The sequence below is a fragment of the Megascapheus bottae genome, chromosome 22, assembly GCF_031878675.1.
Source record: "Megascapheus bottae isolate mThoBot1 chromosome 22, mThoBot2.hap1, whole genome shotgun sequence".
Taxonomy (NCBI): Eukaryota; Metazoa; Chordata; class Mammalia; order Rodentia; family Geomyidae; genus Megascapheus; species Megascapheus bottae.
In genome coordinates, this window is record NC_143530.1 from 4,122,141 (window position 1) to 4,140,104 (window position 17,964).

Sequence of the window (17,964 nt, forward strand, 5' to 3'; positions counted from 1 at the left end):
CCAGGTGGCTTCTCGAAGTCAGTGGTGGGATTCATCCACCTAGCACAATCTTGCATGGCTACTTTTTTCCTGAGGTAGACATATGACCAAAGATCTAAGTTCCACCAGTTCTGAGAGACATGCTCCTATGAGGAATAAGGCCCCCTGTGTCTGTTCTCCTGATGACGGATTTCCTCAGGCTCTGCATATGTCTGGGTCTTGGGAGGTCTGAAAAAAAATCTGTACAGCAAATCCAACAGCATTTCAGGGACTACTTTTTGCTCCCTTGCCTGCTTTAAAAGGAAATCCATAAACACATCAAAGCCAGTTATTTTTGAAATGTGCTTTTTTAAAAAAAAAAAATTCACTCAACAGACAAAAGCTCTAAGTGAAAAATAGAGGCCAAAGAACCAGGGTAGAAGACATGGTTCAGTCACAGACTTGGCTCCCTGTGCTCCTTAACAGTCCCTGTCAAGCCGTTCTTCAGTAGTGGCAAGTTCAAGCCGTTCACATCTCTCAACTCTGCTCCAATTCCAAACCAGGCCCAATGCTAGAGTTAATAAAGTCGGTACTGAAGGACCTAGGGCAGCAAATAAAAGGTAGGATTACAAACATGAGCCAAGGGGGCCCAGGCATAGAAAATAATTTAAAATTTCTGATCAAAAGTAGTTTTCAAACTACACTTAAACACCCCAAGGTGAGCCCTGGCCTTCAAAACCCAGGCCTAGTCCCTCCCTCCTTTCTCTAGCTTCCTCCTCCTCCTCTAACCCTGAGATATGGCTATGGGCGTGGGGGGATGGGTGGGGTGGGAGAAGGGCTGTAAATTAAAACTTGGCACCTCAAAACAGAGAGGCCTTGGGGCAAACCGTTTCCCCACTTGCACGTCCTCCTCTTTCATAAAAACCAACCTGTCTTCCCACTCCCTCCCAAAGCAGCAGCCCCCCAGCTTCCTCTCCAGTTCCTAAAGCCGTGGGGTGGGGAGGCCCTTTGGGGGGGTCAGATCACAGCGGGGGGGGGGGATGAGGACGCACCAGTTTCCTGTCCACCCCTCTGCTGGTCTGTTTGTTCCTCCCCTCCCCCCTCCCCTGCGGTCTGGTGAACTGACCTGGGTGGTGTCTCTTCGGGTGGGTGGTGCTGAGGGCCAGGCGCGCCCTCCAGCCTCGGGCCCAGCCCGGCCTCCTTGCAGCTTCCTCCCGTGGGTCAGGGCAGGCCCGGGAGGGCCTCTCCCCTTCAGGATGATCGCTCACCCGTGGGGCCATGGGTCCCCGCTGCTCCCCGGGTCCCCGCGGCGGGTCCTGCCCGGGGTGCTGGCAGCTCGGACCCGGCGGGGTGAGGTCCCCGGCCCCCCACGGCCGTCTCAGTCCCGGCTGGCGTGGAAAGTGACTGCGCTCAGGGCGCGCTCCTCCGTGCTCGTGGTGGCCTGGCCCCAGGCCCACGCCGTGCGCAGGACCTCCCGCGCCACGCGGTAGTCCTCCACGCGCACCAGCAGCGACCTGGAAGGGGCCGAGGGGCCCCGAGGCGGCCACCCGGGAGGGAAGGAGATCCGCGGGCCCGGGGTCCGCCGGGCTCCCCGCGGAGGGCGGTGGGGCGCCAGCCCGTACCGGGCCTCGCGGCTCGGCTCCCAGGTGTCCTCGTCCGGGTCCCCCGCGGCCCGCAGCCCCCTCTGGGGGTCCAGAAGAAAGAGGACTTTTTCCCGGACCTGGGACTCGAGGTCCAGACGCTCCCGGGGCGGGGGTCCCGGGGCTGGGGCCAAGGACCCTGGAGAGAACCCCGCGCGCCCCCGGCCGCAGGCAGAGTCCCGGGGATTCGCGAGCCCCTGGGGACTCGGGGCCTCCATCCTGGCGGGAGGAACATTCAGTCATTCATCCGCTCATCCATTCCCCCGCTGCGCCCCCGGGGAGCAGAGAACCCACTGGGCGCCCGGGAGTGGCCGTCCTGGAGCCCAGGGAGAGGCCTGGGCGGTGCGGCTCCGAGCCCGCCTCCCCCTCCTCGGCCCGCCCCCCTCTTCTACCGCCTCCCACCTGCCCCCCTCCGCTACCTGCCCCCCTCTGCCTCCACCTGCCCTCCCCAGGGCTTCCAGCCCCACCCTCCGCTCCATGGCTCCTCTCCCTCCCTCTCCCTTACCTTCGTTCCAGATGGTGAAGGGCACAATAACCTCAAGGGCTCAAAGTCCTGTCCTCTCTTGGATGAAGGAAGTTTGGGATTCATGATGTGATTGGTTCCAACTGTTCTGAAAGATTTCCTGTCCACCCCAAACGCGGTCCCACCGTGCCATGGAGACTGCGCAGTGCAGGCCCGCAGGTGAGACCCAGGCCTTGAGAAACCGCTCTTCCTCGGCTTGCATCCCACTGAAGGGCCAGGCTCCCTGGGAGCCCCTGCCGGCTGTCTGCGCGCTGTGTGCAGTAGAAGCGTACCACAGGAAGGAAGGGCTCAATGCCTGGGAAGGTAAACAAGGAAAACCAATGCAAACTAACACAACTGGATTACTACAAGAGATTAGGAATCTTTCTACTCCTGGGGATTTTTTAAATACCCTCTATCCCTTCCTCTTTCTTCTACCTCTAAACGTTCACTTAAAATAAATATAGGCATCAGACAACCGGACATTTTTCATTAAAAATTATATATGCATACGTGCTTTTACATTCCCAATCAATTCTGAAACTGATTATTTTAGGCCCTGAAATTCAGGAGTGCCAAGTTAGGTCTGGCAACTCATCCCCAAATAGAGACATGGTGAAAGACAGAGAAATATACCCCTTCCAGAGGTTTGCTAGCCTGTCATTCTCTTAAATGTGATCTCTCTCTTTCCTCACTCCCCTGCCCCCCTCCTTCACTCTCCCTTTGCTTCTTATCTCAAACATCATTGACTGGCAATCCTGCTGGTTTTCCTATGTGTGGGAGCTACTTCTTGCCCTCCCCACACACCTAACATTTAATCAAATACGGCAGCTATTATTGCTTAACTTTTTTCTTTATATGTCTGTCTTCCAAATCCCTACAGCTACAAAGTGAAGACACCCTCTGAGGCAGAGTGTGGAGACCTTTATAATCCTGTTGCAATCAATTACTACATATGGTTGAATGAGTCCAAAAGAGAAGGACTAAGAGGGTTGGCTGAGGTGGTTCACACCTGCAATCCCGGAAAACCCCTAGAAGGGACAAAGACCACAGCCTGCGTCTGGCCATGGGGAGAGCCTGAGACTCTTCCTTGAAATCAAACTACATCAAAACGGCTGGAGTCATGGAAACATGGCCCATGTGGCGGAGTTCCGGATAGAAACCTCATGACACACATACATATGAACATGCATATATACATACAAACAAACAAATACATGCATACATATGTCAATGTACTAAAGGAACAGTGTAAGGGATTACAAAGTACAGGCCAAACAGTGGTAGGAGTTTATACTGTGCAAGTAAAAATACTGATTATGAATAAACATTGAAATCTACTGTTAAAAGTGTCAAAAATTCTTTGACTCTTGAGGTTCTTCATAGTCTGCAAAGTGCTGAAGTTATAAAGGAAAACATGCCTTTGGGCAAGTCTCAGGAAGTTTCCAAACCTGTTCTCTTTCATGATACCATATTACCAGCTCTACTTAATACCCAGGCTTGTTACAGAATTCAAGTGAACTAACTCTTCGTGGAGTCCTACAAACCCCTTGAAATAGTTCTTAAGTCCATGATATTTTGGAACCGAGGATCCAAAGCATGCTTTCTGATAAATGCCTTCAGGGAACAAGGCTTACGTAGGAAGTAAGAACGAGACTCAGCAAACATGGGCGAGAAAGAGGACGAATGGGAAGCATGGCCAGCCACTTCTAGGCCCCTGTGTCCTGAGATAAAATGAAAGTTGTGATTGTTTTTTCGCTTAGAATTTGAGATCCTTGTTTGATTTTTGAGCTACTAATAGACATATAAATATACATATATATGTACATAAATATATTCCTGAGGGAAAACAGGCTAAAGTTTATCCACAACATGTCCCTGGGACTAATTTACATGTGGAAGGCGGCCATTTTCCTATAGAATAGCTTGGGAGACCTTTGGGAACTGCAGGTGAAAAGACAAAGAACAGGAAATTCCCAGTTACTGTTAAGGATGACTCACCTGAGCAATGAACAGTGAGAAGACTAGACAATTACATGAAATTTTTGACTTGGGTTTTATTGACGATGTATTATTCACCATCATCCCTTTCTGCCTGAGGCTGATTTAAGACCAGGCTATCAGAGTATGAATAAGCAGCTTACTAAACAGGAAAATTGCATCACCTGTAATGATCAAGATTTAAGTTGAGAATAAAGGGCCAATGTCCTTCAGACATTAACTCTCCTGAACATAAACAAATGTCCCCCTTTATAAAACCAGCACATTAGACAGAACCTTTCAGCTTTGATTAACTATGTGTTATTATATAATTTATTAAGTATTTTTTTAACTCTTTTTTTTTTGGCCAGTTGTGGGCTTGAGCTCAGGGTCTGAACACTGTCCCTGGACTTTCTCAAGGCTAGAGCTCTACCACGTGAGCCTCAGCACCACTTCCAGCTTTTTTTCTATGTATGTGGTACCGAGGAATTGAACCCGGGTCTTTGTGCATGCTAGGCAAGCACTCTACCACTAGGCCAAACTCCTGGCCCTTATTAAGTATTTTTAATGTATCAGTCACTGAGGTCAGAAAAACAAATGTCACAATCCAATCCTGATTAGGTTATAATAATAAAAACTAAGGGGCAAGATAATTTGCCTTGTTATGGCATCATTACATAACCTACACACTCATGATCAGGGATCATGAGTTTAGTTTACTGATAACCACAGAGATCTTCAATAATATTTTGCATCTGCAGTTACTTCATTCTCCTAGCACTTAGCTCCTTACACTGATTTGTGAATGTGCTGCTTTTAGCAGCAGAGTGGAAAACATTCTGCCCTTTAGCAATTTTTCAAACAAGTTGATCAGGAATTTTCATCAAATGAAAGCAGCTGACAAGTTGTAATTCTCTTTCTTTCTTATGCATGCCCCTCATGATTCCCTCCTCACTGGTAAGATTCAGAGGAAAAAATTCATACTAGGTTGAGTTGGCCCTTAGCCTACCCTGATCACTGGCTCTTTTTCTTCTGTTTCAATCCTGAACTAAGAACTCTATGTCATTTTTACATTCCCTACATCATATTTCATTAAGCAGGTAGAAGGATTTAGTCCTCTCTCAGCTTAATCTGAGCTGTCCTTTGCTCCAAGCATGTGTTCCCTTTTGCCTGTCTCTAAAACTTCCTCTCTCCTCCCTTACTCTTCTCTCTCCTCTCCCTTGTCTTCTTCCTTATTTCACACTGTAGTGCAGCAGTTAAGAGTGTGGGTTATAATTTCCTAAATTCAATACCTACCTCTGCTATATACAAGCTGTGAGACCATGGATAAGACTCCAATCTTCTTTTGATATTAACATTTTAAAATAAAAGCAATGTAAATATAAAAATCAAAGGCTGATAGAATAGAAATTTTAAATTAAAACATTGAAAAGTTTTAAAAATGTCTGATATCCCATTACATGAAAAAACTAAATTATTTGCGAACATAATGGTTTTATTCATGATACACGATCTGCCCCAATTAGTAAGAAAGCACAGTAATAAACCTAATAGACATTCAAAAATGACTTGTATAATATTGATGAAATTCTAATGAAAATATTAATAAAATTCAGAAGGATATTAATTTTAGGTAATACGAGTGCCTCCAATCAAATTAGCAAAGGGTTGACTTTTCCTCCTCTCTTTCCCCTTCTCTCTCTTTGCATATAGATAGATGATAAATAGAGACATATATACATATAACCTCTCTCATTGCTCTCTTTCTTGGCTCCCAACATTTCTGAACATATCTTTTATTAAAAAGATTTGAAACAAAGCTCAAACTTGAGAAATGCTATGCAACATGGTTATCTAGAAAACAGAAAATAAGTGTGGAAAAAAGGATTTTCAAAATATGAGGTCCACTGTTGGGGTAAAGGTGGAATTCAGAACACAATGTGATACAGGAATGCCTACTTTCTGAGGTTCCAAGCTGCCTGAAGGCCAAGTAATATCATTCTTAGCAGGACAGTGTAGTTGTACACTGTTTTTGGCCTCAACATATTTGGAGTTATGGTCGTGATCTATCCATTTAATTTAATAAAAGCCTGTTTAACTGGTGAATCATGTTATCACTAACCCAGGACTCCCACAATAAAGAACACCTTATCATCACAAGGACTAAATTATATATGGCACATATTTGACACAACTATCAGTACATAGTTAACTGCTCAGTAAGTGGTGGGCAAATTATCATTAGTAAGAAAATAAGGCTATAATAATGTGACCATGTCTGATGGAGAAGCAAGCTGCACTGGATGTAGTGAGCTGAGTTTAATGAGCTTCCCTGGGGCACAAGTGAGGCCACCGTGTCTCTCAAGAGTTTCTTGGTACTCTCTGCTCTGCTACAAAGGACAAGTTTCCAGGTAACCCTGGGCTGGGAATGATCTAAACATGGAGTCACCCTCAAGGAGTCTTGTTTTTATTCCAATGTGGTCGACATCAGCCAGTCTTTTCCTTTCCTTAAAACAAGCACCAAAACTTGGGGTTTTCCCTGACCTCTGTGGTTAAGCTTTTGTAACTGCTATAAGAATATAAAGCAAGCAATAATTTCTATAAGGCAAAATCAAGGTTATCCAGTCTAGGTAAACCCAACCCTTGCATTACATCTGTGTTTCCAGACAGAGAGAACTGGAGCCATCACTTACAGAATGACAAGGGGAGAGAGTAAAAAAACAAAAACAAAAACATTAACTATCAAGCACTTAAATTTTATTTTCAGTAATTATACATGATTTAATGAAGAGAAGACTGAACTCAAAATGAGAGCTGTGTCTTTACTTTCAGCACAGATCACACAGAATATAATCAGTTGCTTATTTTTCCTGGCTTTCAGGAATAACTCTCTGCTAGGTAGTAAGATTTTTTTTTAATATTACCAGAATTCTAGGGCATGTATAAGGTGATGTATAAGCTATATAGGAAATATGGTTGTGATACATACACAAATATACATATATACATATCATAAACCAGGCTAGCCTGGAATTTGCAATCCTCCTGCCCTCACACTGTATGTAAGGATTGTATGACTGATCAGTGTACATATATGCACGCACACACATGTATATATTCATATGACATCTTTATTCCTGAACTCACACCTGTATGTTAATCTCAGTCCTTTTTAGGGGAAAACAAAACACATTATAGAGCCAAAATATGTTATAGGTAAAGGTAGTCCTAAGTTGAAATTTGCGTGTAGCCTTAAAGCACCTATAACTTGAATCATCCAAGGTAACTGAGAAGTGGTAACTCACTGAAAATGCAAGTTCTAAGGCCCTTCCCTATGTACTTGTCCAGGAAATGGGGAGTGTGTGGGGGGGGAGTTATGTAGCAACAAACTTTTCAGCTAGCTCTGACTGTTCATCACACAAACATGGGAGAACCACTGCATTTGCACATTTCCTGGGACAGACATAATGCAGACACAGGTAGAAATAGAGGGCCATTAAGAAACGGGGGAAGAAAGCAGCCATTGTTCTGAGAACTTGGAGAGAGGCTGGGGAGAGCCAGGTGCTGCAGGGTGGGGGGACGGGGGGAGTTGTACAGTAGACTGTGAGAACGCAGGTCACAGACACATGTTAGCACATTTGTTTGTGTATAAACACCAGTCCTGGGACTTGAACTCAGTGCCTTGCACTCTAACTTGTGCACTTAAGACTGGTGCCCTACCACTTTAACGGTTCCTCCACTACTGACTTTTTGCTGGTTAGCTGGAGATAGGAGTCTCATCAATTTCCCTGCCTGGGCTGAACCATGATCCCCAAATCTCAGGCCCCTGAGAAGCTAGGATTACAGAGGTGAGCTGCAGGATTACAGGTGCAGACCTTGTGTGAAAGCACTGCCGCCACTAAGACAAAAGCTACTGGCCTTGGCTCCTTCTCTTCAGCAGGTCCTAAGGGGAGAAATACCCCGTTGTTACCTCACTAGTGTGTGGGTGTGAGTGTGGGGAGGGGGGAGGAAGACAATCAGCCTGGTATCTCTGGACTCTCAGAGGCCGGCTGGAGGGGAAGAGGGTGCGGGGGTGAGGAGAAGCCTGTGGAAGCGGCAGGGCAGGAAGCAGGCACCAACGCTCTGCAGCAGGTTTATGGAGGCCAGGTTGTCATCCAGGACGTTTCCCTGAGCAGGAAACCCCCGGCTCTGCAGCTTCCTGGCCAGCGTGAGTGCCACCACCCTGCTGTACCCTCTCCTGCGGTGGTCAGGCAGGGTGTAGCCGTGGCACATGGTGGCAAACTGGTCTGTGAGGGCCCAGGACACGGGGTCTCCCCGGTCATCGCGGACGCACGCGCTGGGGAAGCAGGAGAGGAGCCGGGCGAGGTACCGGAGACACTGCTCGTTGCCCCCCCGCGACCAGGTCCGATCGAGGAGCTCAGCGTCGGAAACGCTCAGGGAGGTGAGCCGCGGGGGAGGCCCCAGGCTGCAAGAGAAGCCGGGGTGAAGGGGGGGGGGCTCAGGGTCTGTCCAGGCCGCCCCCAGAGCCCGCCCCGCCCGGGCTGCGCGCTGCTCGCCGGCTTCTGTGCACGGGGCAGGTACCAGGTACCGTTCGTTCACCTACTGGAAGACGTAGTCACGGGACAGGACTTTTGTTGTCGTCGACATCAATCCTGACAATTACGTAGGCCACGCACTACATAACTGCGTGTGTGCACGCACACGCGTGTGCTGATGCTTGAAAACATACGCAGAGGGCCGGGAGCCCGGCCTCGTCATGCACGAGGACCCGGGTTCGGTTCCGCAGTACCGCACACGTAGAGAAACAAAGCCGGTGGTAGAGCTCGAGCCTTGAGAAAGCCCAAGGACAGGACTGGCAAAAAATAATAATAATAAATAAATATTCAGTATTGCTCTTTTGTTTTGTGTCTGTTGAAACCTCTTCTCGGGATTTAAACAAGCTCAGATTATTATTATTGTTGTTTTATCATTATTGTTATTGTTACCATTTTGCCAGTCCTGGGACTTGAACTCAGGGTCTGGACACGGTCCTTGAGCTTTCTCAAGGCAAGCATTCTATACTTGTGACACAGCACCACTTCCAAGTTATTCTGTGACTGTAGTACCAAGGAAATGAACCCGGGCTTTGTGCATGCTAGGCAAGTACTCTACCATTAAGCCACATTTTCATCCCTAAGCTCAGATTTTTTAGAGCCCCAATATTTTTCTCAGTAGAATAAGAATTTTAGCATTTAGTATACTTTTGTCTTTAGATATCCCTGACTAGAAACAAAATATAAGTTGTTTGATATGCCAGACATATGAAGTTCCAGCCTTTTCACTAGACTGTTTTTGTTTTGTTTTTTGCAGATTTAATAATCTGGATTTTTTTTTTTGGTCTACGCAGTTGTTTTTTTTTTTTTTTCCAGTCCTGGGCTCGGGCTCAGGGCCTGAGCACTGTCCTTGGACTTTCTCAACGTTGGAGCTCTACCACTTGAGCCTCAGCACCACTTCCGGCTTTTTTCTATGTATGTGGTACCGAGGAATCAAACCCAGGTCTTCGTGCATGCTAGGCAAGCACTCTACCACTAAGCCAAACTCCCAGCCCTAGGCAGTTTTTATAGGACACTTACCTTTATGACAGTATTCTAATTTAGTAATTTACTTAAATTTATTTAAATCTCTGCCACTGAGGTAAAATAACTTGTATAATTTTTACATATCTTACAGTATCTATCTATCTATCTATCTATCTATCTATCTATCTATCCATCTTAGCACTGGGACTTGAACTCAGGGCCTCACAGACTGATATTACATCAGTAAGGTTGATTATGCTTTGAAATCTGCTTTCCTTGCTTTCCTCCTTGAATTAATCAATATTATAAAACCCCTCACAATTACTTTTTTTTTTTTTTCTGGGCCTAAGGCCCAGAAATTAGGGCCTGGGCATTGATTTTTCAAATCAAGGGTAGCACTCTCCAGCTTGAGCCACAGCACCAGTCCTAGCATTTTTCTGGTTAATGGGAGATACAAGTCTCCCAGACTTTCTTGCCTGGGCTGGCTTTGAGCCATGACGCTCAGATCTCACTCCCCAGAGTAACTGGCTCAGAGACACTGGCACCTGGAATATTGGCAAGGGGTTGAATATTCTAAATAAAAGAAGCTAAAAAATAAAATCCAGTGCAATTCAATTCTTTGCTCAATTTTCACACAAAATATAAATTATTTTGACTATATTTGTTTTTTTTCTTTCTATTCTTTACACCCTCTCCTACTGTACCTACAGCCAAACAAGGAATGTCCCAACTTTCTAATGTCAATTTTTGTTAAAATGCATGCTAATTGTTACAAGGAGTTTTACCATGCTATCATACATGCCTATACAACATTTTAGTCAGATTGATCATTAAGAAGAAATAAAGGCCCAGAAAGGTTAAGCTATGACGGAGCATTCAAAGAAGTATAAATGCAGATACAAACCAATAAATGTTTTTAAAGATTGTCTTCTGTATGTGGACTTTTGGAGGCTATCTTTTGACTCTTTGGGTCTGAGTGATAGAGGTTACTTAGAATAACTCTGGGAAAGAAGAAACCCAGAAATAATTTTTCTACATATGAGGATGAAGGTAGTTTCTAGGAGTACATGTGTGACTATGAACAATGACAGTGATTTGATTATACGGGAGAAGAAAATACACATATAAGTACACATACATACATACACAAAAGCACATGCACATAATACACACATGCACACATACACATACATATTTAGGTTCAGTGGCCCAGTTCCCCAATGCCAAGCTCTGTGGTTACTGTAACCATAAATCTTGCCCAGAATGCAGAAACTGATTTACATACAGGAAACTGGTGTCTGGTAGGGAGGAAACAGGAGGAAAATGAACAGCCTTGAAGGAGGTCAGTTTTACATCCAACTGCTTTGAATTGGCAACAGCTTTGGAAACATCACAGAGTTCACTCTGCAGCCCTGTACATAGACCAACAAAAAAAAAGTAGATATTTCATTTGAAAACAGAAATTTTCTGCAAATGTGGTTCCGTACCACCACTTTGTTACCCTGACACAACTTATATTATACATTATTCCAGATCTTCATCACATTCGCAGGTGCTTTTTGTGGGATTTTCCAGGTCCCAAAGTGTGGTCTACGGTCATCACTTGTCAAATTCAAGGAAATTTTACTGGAGCTACCACATGGAAATTTGGAATTTCTTGTATAATTTTGGGGCATTTCTCAGACCAGTCTCAAGGTTCTTAAAGTAAGGGACAACCCTATAGACTTAAAAGTCTATGACCAAGCCATTTAGATACAAGTATAGGAATTTAGACTTGTTTAGCATGGCAGACCAAGTTTAGTTTCTCTTCCATCCAGTTATAAAAACCACCAGTGTGGTAATTCAATTAATAAACTCAAGGTGACATATATCCCAAATTAATTCACCTATATCTCATTTATTGAACATAGCTATTATTTCTCATTCAACACTTGTATATAAGGAACTGTGATGGGTACTATTGCAGAGTGATATACAAAAGGGCTATGGCATGGTTACTTCTGTTTTGCTTTTTGCTCCTGTGGTACTAGGGTTTGAACTCTGCACATGCTAGGCAAGTGTTCTTACCCTCTAACCAGTGGCCCAGCTCTTCCATTTGAATTTTTGGGTTGGCTACAGGGTCTCATTAACTACCTGAGGGGTCTTGAGCTTACTGTCCTGCCTCTGCCTCCTAAGCAGTCAGATTGCAAGCATGGCCCACCAGGCCTCGCTCTGATCTGTTTTCTAAGAGTTGATGACATGACTGCTTTCTCTACTTCTCCAAATCTCCACTTTTCATTAAATCATCGGGAAACTGCCATTTCCTCTCCCTTCCATCTATACTAGTTTGCAGTCTTCCATTTTGTGAGATGTCAGCGTAAAGGAGGGAATGACTGAATAATATAGGTCATGGACCTGACCTCACCTTGTATTTGAAAAACTTGGTCCCAGTTAATAACACCGTGTTCTTCCAGTAGTTGCCGGTAAGCGGTGGCATCCTTATAGAACACAGCATAGGCATTTGTGTAGTGGTCAAGGTTATCCGTATCAGCCTAGGACAGCAGAAAGAGTCACAGAAACATAAGCATATTCTGTGGACAAAACACACTCTACAAACATCGGATGGCAACCGTTAGGCTTGTCTAGCTAGTTTTCCATCAACAAAACTGGCCCTATGAACACGATGGTGAGAGGACGTGTGTGACTTGTGCTTGATAGACTCATAAAAAACTAGGACGATTCTAAGACATATCACATTTTTTTCCTGGGATTTTATTTATAAAAATGAAAAGGGGTCAAATGTAGTAGCATGTACCTAAAGTTCCAGCTCAGGGAGCTACTGGGAAGCTGAAGTAGAAAACCTGGAAGCTAGGAGTTCAAGGCCAGCCTCCGCAATATACCAAGACCGACCTTATCTCAAAAAGAAAAAAAAAGGGGGGGGGGGAGTGGAGGAATTGCTGGAGAGGTAGCTCAGTCGTCATTGTACAAGTCTCTGAATTCGACAGCCCTCCTTGTATAAAACATAAAATAGAAAGGAAAAAGGTCAACGGATTTTTTTCCCCCAGGAAGAGCCTCAGCTCTCAGAATCTGCTGGTGTAAAGAGGTGTCATCTTCGGGCACTGGAGCGTCTCTGTGCCTCAGAGGCCTCCTGGACACAGCTCTCTTCTCCACTTTACCCACATTCGTGGCACCACCAATGAAAAGGAAATGTCTGCTCAGGGCGCCCTACCGTGTGCTGGTTCTTCCAGAGCGGGGGCCTTCTGCGGCCTGCTGCCCTGAAGCCACTCCAGAGGCCCTGAGAGGTGTCATCCGCCGGCCACACCGCCAGGCCCTTCCCTCCTCCGAGCCTGCCGCTTCCTGGGGGATGCCTAGCGCTGCTGTCATCTGGCTGCCTTTCACCTGCCTACCTCTCTCTGTCGCCGGGTGATGACAGCTTTGAAGTCTGGCCACGCGTCCAACACGACTTCCTTTTGAAAGGGATTTCCACGGTTGATGTTCATCACCGCCCCGTAAACCTGAGCCAGAGACACAAGTCAGTCACCCACTGGGCGGCTGCAGCTGTGGAACTTTTTATTTCATTTTTAAGTAATAAAGGAGACCTGAAAACAATCCGTGTGTCCATAAACAACGGAATGAATAAATGAATGAATGGTGATACATTCATTCCACACATAACAGCAATGAAAAGAAGAGGTCTCTATGAATCTTACCAAAAAGTTGGGTAAAGAAGTGGATTCCAAAATAAGAGGATGATTGGTCATTCAAAAGAGGCAACTGTGGCTTTGGAAGTCAGGACAGTGGCTTCTCTGAGCAAGCAGGGAAAGGTATCCATTGGAAGGAAGCATCCACAGGTGGGAGAAGTAACACCTGAAGTAGCTCCTTTCCCTACCAGAGTAGAGGTTACACAGGTATTTGCTTTGTAAAAATTCACTGAGCTGCATAATTGCATTATGCATATTTGATAGGATGTGTAAGACCTCAGTGAAGAAATTAATATTTTATGGACATTGATCCTCTGTTTTCCCTACCTCCTTTATCAGTATCTCAACTCACCCAAATCACTCACCTTTCCTCCATTAGAACATTATAAACTTTCTTTGGTTCCACCCAATCTGGGAACTCATTCAAACACCCATAAAAAGTGTCTTTCCAAATTGAGTGTGGTTTGAGTTCATGTATAACCAGAATTAACCCAGGGGCAAATTCAAGCACAAAAGGAACCTTGAAGGGCCTTGCTGACTCTGTTAATTATTAAATTCTACAGAAGTATATGGAATGAAATGGTTTCCCATGCTGATATTATATATTCTTATTACAAACATAGTCAAAATGTGATTTGAACAGATGTTCAGAAGTTTGAAAGGGAAAATTCTTTTAATACCCAGATCCTAAAAACAAAATAGTTTGTTGGTTTAACATTTGGAACCAATGACAGAATTGCCATGGTGAAAACAAACTCTTCCGATTGAGGCTAATGGTGATTGTGTGTCCAGAAGGAAGTGAAATTGATGGGAAAACCAGCAGTTCCAGAGTAAAAGGATTTAGCCACTTAAACTCTACGCTAGAGGGTTGGGATTGTGACTGTGTGCTACTTGCCTACCAGCACATAAACTGGAAGTTCAAGTCCAAGTATAGGCAAATATCAATAACAAAGTCTGAGTAAGCTAACGTTATCAAATATATGCCACTAAACGGAAAAGAACGGAGGAAGGTTAAAAATACAAAACCAGGGCTTCCTCTTATGAAGTTTTATATTTTCTAACAACCATGTACAGACCACAGAAGGCTTTTTAGTTACCTCTAGTTGAAGACTTATAGATATTATTAAAAAGAAATCTGGCCAGGCATGGTGGCTCACAACTGTAATCCTAGCTACTCTCAAGGAGGCTGAGATCTGAGGATCGAGATTCAAAGCCAGCCTGGGCACTAAAGTCCGTGAGACTCTTACCTCCAATTAACCACTAGAAAACCAGAAGTGGAGCTGTGACTTAAGGGATAGGGCAGTAGTCTTGAGCTGAAGAGTTCAGGGACAGTGCCCAGTCCCAGAGTTCATGTCCCACGACCACCACCAAAAGACAGAAAGAAATCTGACATCATTCCTCTCTCCCTCCCTCTCCCTCTTCTTCTCCCTCTCTTTCTCTCTCTCTCCCCCTCTCTCTTTCTTTCTCGCTCTCTCCCTCTCCCTCTCTCCTGTCTGTCTGTCTTTGGCTTGAATTCAAAGCCTGGGGCTTGTCCATAGCTTTTTTGCTCAAGGCTAGTACTCTACCACTTGAGCCACATCTACACTTCTTCAAGCTCCTTCATGATTAATTGGAGGTAAGAGTCTCATGGACTTTCTAACCAGGACTTGGTTTGAACTTCAATCCTTAAGATTTCAGCCTTCTGAGTAGCAAGGATTACAAAACCTGATATCTAATTCCATTAGTCTACCCAGTCTCAGCATTCCAAGTGAGACGATTTGGGCAGATGGCTCATTTTGTAATTTTCTGTGGCCATATAATGCCATACTATTACTCTGAATTGATTCATTACTTTTTTTTTTTCCAGTCCTGGCATTTGAACTCAGGGCCTGAGCACTGTCCTTGGGCTTTCCTCAAGTCGAGTGCTCTACCACTTGAGCCACAGCACAACTTCCAGCTTTTCTAAGTGGTACTGAGGAATCGAACCCAGGTCTTTGTACATGCTAGGCAAGTACTCTACCACTATACCAAACTCCTGGCCCATCATTACTTTTAGTAAGTGACTTGAATTCCACTCATATTTGAGAACCAAATGTCAGGCTCAAGTATTTGCTCAAGAAGCAGCTCTCAAAAGCAATGATACTGCATATAGCAATTAGAGTCTTATATTTTTGTTTTTGTTTGTGTTAGTGCCAGAGTTAGAACTCAAGGCTTCTCACTCTTATTCTACTGCTCTTGCTTACAGCTGATGCTCTAACTCTGGCCAGGTTTCTCAATGGTTAATTGAGGACAAGGCTGCACAGACATTTCTGCTGGGGCTAGCTTTGAACCAGCTAGGATATAAGCATGAGCCATTGGCTCTTGACTTAGTTTTACATTTACTATAATCTTTGATTAAAGACATCTTTTCCAATAGCACTAAGTTATCTTAATCCAGATTTCAGGTCAGAGTTGATGAGCAACAGAGATAAAAGCTTATAACAACCAGTAACTTTAGTTCCATTGTTCATGTAAGTTATATTTTTATTATCTAGTATTATCCAATCTATACTCTTTTATCATTTAGAATATGATAATTTGAATTTACCTGAGAAATAACATAACCCAGATAACTACATTTTCTTAGGTGTCCTCTAAATAATTGTAAATAACAACAAGAACAATAATAATAACAACAACAGCAGCATCCTGGATCTTACCCACAAGTCACTGAATCAGGCTTTGCCAGAAGTAGGCTTGGAAAGTACACCTAGTAAGAATGTCTTATCATTTAATATAAAAAGAAAGAAAGAGGAGGAGGAGGAAAACAACCAGAAGTCTGACATCATATTACAGATTGATGCAATAAAGAAACGCAAGGTAACCCTTTAAATTGTATACTACCTTTAGTGACTCCGGAAAATAACTCCTCAGCATGTTTTCCAGTATCAGTAACTTGGTGGAACAGTTCAGTACCAGCATTCTCAGAACAATGCAATCCCCGCCTGCTTAGGAACAGGAAAGCACACACTCAGCATTCGCCTCTTCACATTGGAACCTACCTAGGAATAAGCTGACGTTGCCATGTGAATTGGTGCTATGGTGACTTCCATTGCTCTTTCTGAAAGGCAGGGAGGGGGGGGGGAGAAAAGATGGATACAGCAGAGAATGCTTGGAAATGGACAGTGTTAAAAGATCTAATTCTAGAGAGATGAATCCAGCTCCACTGGGCTAAATCCTTCCCCTATGCCATATTCAAGTATGCACAACTCGACCTTCAGGGCACCTCAGGAAGTTCCAGTTTTACATTTAACTGTGTTTACTTTGACTTTGAGCATGTCCAGTCGCCTGTCAGATGCATGAAGTCAGGATGCATACAGAACACCTGTGACATGGCTAGGCACAGCAAGTAGGGGTTTTCTAAACAGTTTGTGAAGAAATAATATGAATCGTACGGTAACAATCCTGGGGTTGAGTAAAGTCCTTTCTCACAAATAGTGTAAAGAATTGGGCGGGTGAGTGTGGGGAGGCCTTGAGGAATTCAGGTTTATAAAGAAAACCCTGGGAATGAAACACCAGATGGAAGACAAAAAACTAGACAGACACAGGCAAAAAGCTGAGACACTTTTAACTGGGAAAACTTGCATCAACTTTCCATGATGGCCTTTCAGATATGAGCCACCTCAGTTCATTTTTTTCCCCCTTTCCTTCCCTCCTTTTCCTCTTGTTCCCCCATTTTTCCTTCCTCCCTCCCTCCATCCTTACTTCCCAACTCCCTGCCTGCCTGCATCTCTTCTTTCTTCATTTCCTAACTTCTTTCTTTTATTCCTTCCCTTGGCCTTGTACCCCCAACTCTGCTGGCTTCAGTTATTTTTTTTTTTCTTTTTGGATAAGGTCTTATGGTTTTCCTGGTTGGCCTTAGACTCTTAGGGTTTCCTGTGAAGCTGGGATGAGAGTTGTGTGTCACCCAACACATTGGTTGGCACATGTGGTCTCATGAACCTTTCGCCAAAGCTATCCTCAAACTTTAATCCTGCTAATCTGTCTCTTCCTGACAGGCAGTTAGCCGGTAGGCATGATCCAGTGTGTCTTGCCTTTAATTTCTTAGTAGTCAAAATCCCCTCAATCAGGCATCTATCTAAGCTAGACTGAGCTCCTATAACTCACAAACAAATTACTCTGGGGGACAAAATCAGAAACACATTTTTCCCCCATGGGTTCACTAACCAGCAGAGAATATTTGAAAATACACATTCAGCATAAACAGTCATGAATTATTTCATAATATTTTTCACTGAATGCAAAGATTTGTTTTCTTTTAAATGTCATAACATAGAACACAGAACACAGAAATCCCCGTAGATGGAGAAAACATTTTTCCAGCATGTAGGTAAAAACTGGAACTACTGAGATGTGACATCACAGAGGACCCTTTCCACTTACTACAAGTTCTCCTCTATCAATACATGTCTAAGCATTGGAAAGGAATTTAATCTAATTGCTATCAACAACAGACTTAGGAACTGAGTTTTTAACAAGGAAAACAGTTCTTCCTACACATTTTAAGAACCGAAGCTTCTCTGAGGGACATTTGAATGTTCACCGTCACAGAGAAAATGCCCACACCATTCTGTTGATCAGTATCAATAATGGAATGAAAAAAAGCTCTGCTTTAGGAAACTGAATTA

At 44.2% G+C, this 17,964-nt stretch overlaps 2 protein-coding genes across 3 annotated transcripts; both read right to left on the reverse strand.

Moving 5' to 3' along the window:
- Positions 1–313: 313 nt before the first annotated feature.
- On the reverse strand, positions 314–2,187 carry LOC150047596 (uncharacterized). Its single transcript, XM_090355507.1, has 3 exons — positions 2,104–2,187; positions 1,085–1,817; positions 314–559 (listed from the first exon to the last, which is right to left on the reverse strand). The coding sequence occupies exons 1-3, from the start codon at positions 2,185–2,187 to the stop codon at positions 438–440; spliced, it is 939 nt and encodes a 312-aa protein (XP_090211633.1). The 3' UTR covers positions 314–437.
- A 4,390-nt stretch (positions 2,188–6,577) lies between these two features.
- Positions 6,578–16,278, reverse strand: Glyatl3 (glycine-N-acyltransferase like 3). 2 transcript variants are annotated; one of them, XM_090355509.1, is made up of 5 exons: positions 16,181–16,278; positions 13,025–13,132; positions 12,043–12,169; positions 10,924–11,050; positions 6,578–8,545 (listed from the first exon to the last, which is right to left on the reverse strand). In XM_090355509.1, exons 1-5 carry the CDS (start codon positions 16,256–16,258, stop codon positions 8,119–8,121), a joined length of 867 nt encoding a protein of 288 aa, XP_090211635.1. In that variant the 5' UTR covers positions 16,259–16,278; the 3' UTR covers positions 6,578–8,118. The 2 variants fall into 2 exon arrangements, with proteins under 2 accessions (XP_090211635.1, XP_090211634.1); XM_090355508.1 differs by lacking the exon at positions 16,181–16,278 and adding an exon at positions 15,997–16,044.
- Between the last annotated feature and the right edge of the window lie 1,686 nt (positions 16,279–17,964).

Bases quoted from the DNA above. Each gene is read 5' to 3' on its own strand.
- Glyatl3 (XM_090355509.1), bottom strand. From the start codon at position 16,258: ATGCTGGTACTGAACTGTTCCACCAAGTTACTGATACTGGAAAACATG. The intron at 13,133-16,180 runs GTAGTATACAAT...TCTCTGGCTCAG, and splicing joins ATTTTCCGGAGTCACTAAAG to GTTTACGGGGCGGTGATGAA. The intron at 11,051-12,042 runs GTGAGGTCAGGT...GTCTATGTACAG, and splicing joins CCAAGTTTTTCAAATACAAG to GGCTGCAGAGTGAACTCTGT.
- LOC150047596 (XM_090355507.1), bottom strand. From the start codon at position 2,187: ATGAATCCCAAACTTCCTTCATCCAAGAGAGGACAGGACTTTGAGCCC. The intron at 1,818-2,103 runs GTAAGGGAGAGG...TCCTCCCGCCAG, and splicing joins CTTCACCATCTGGAACGAAG to GATGGAGGCCCCGAGTCCCC. The intron at 560-1,084 runs GTCAGTTCACCA...TTGCTGCCCTAG, and splicing joins CCCGAAGAGACACCACCCAG to GTCCTTCAGTACCGACTTTA.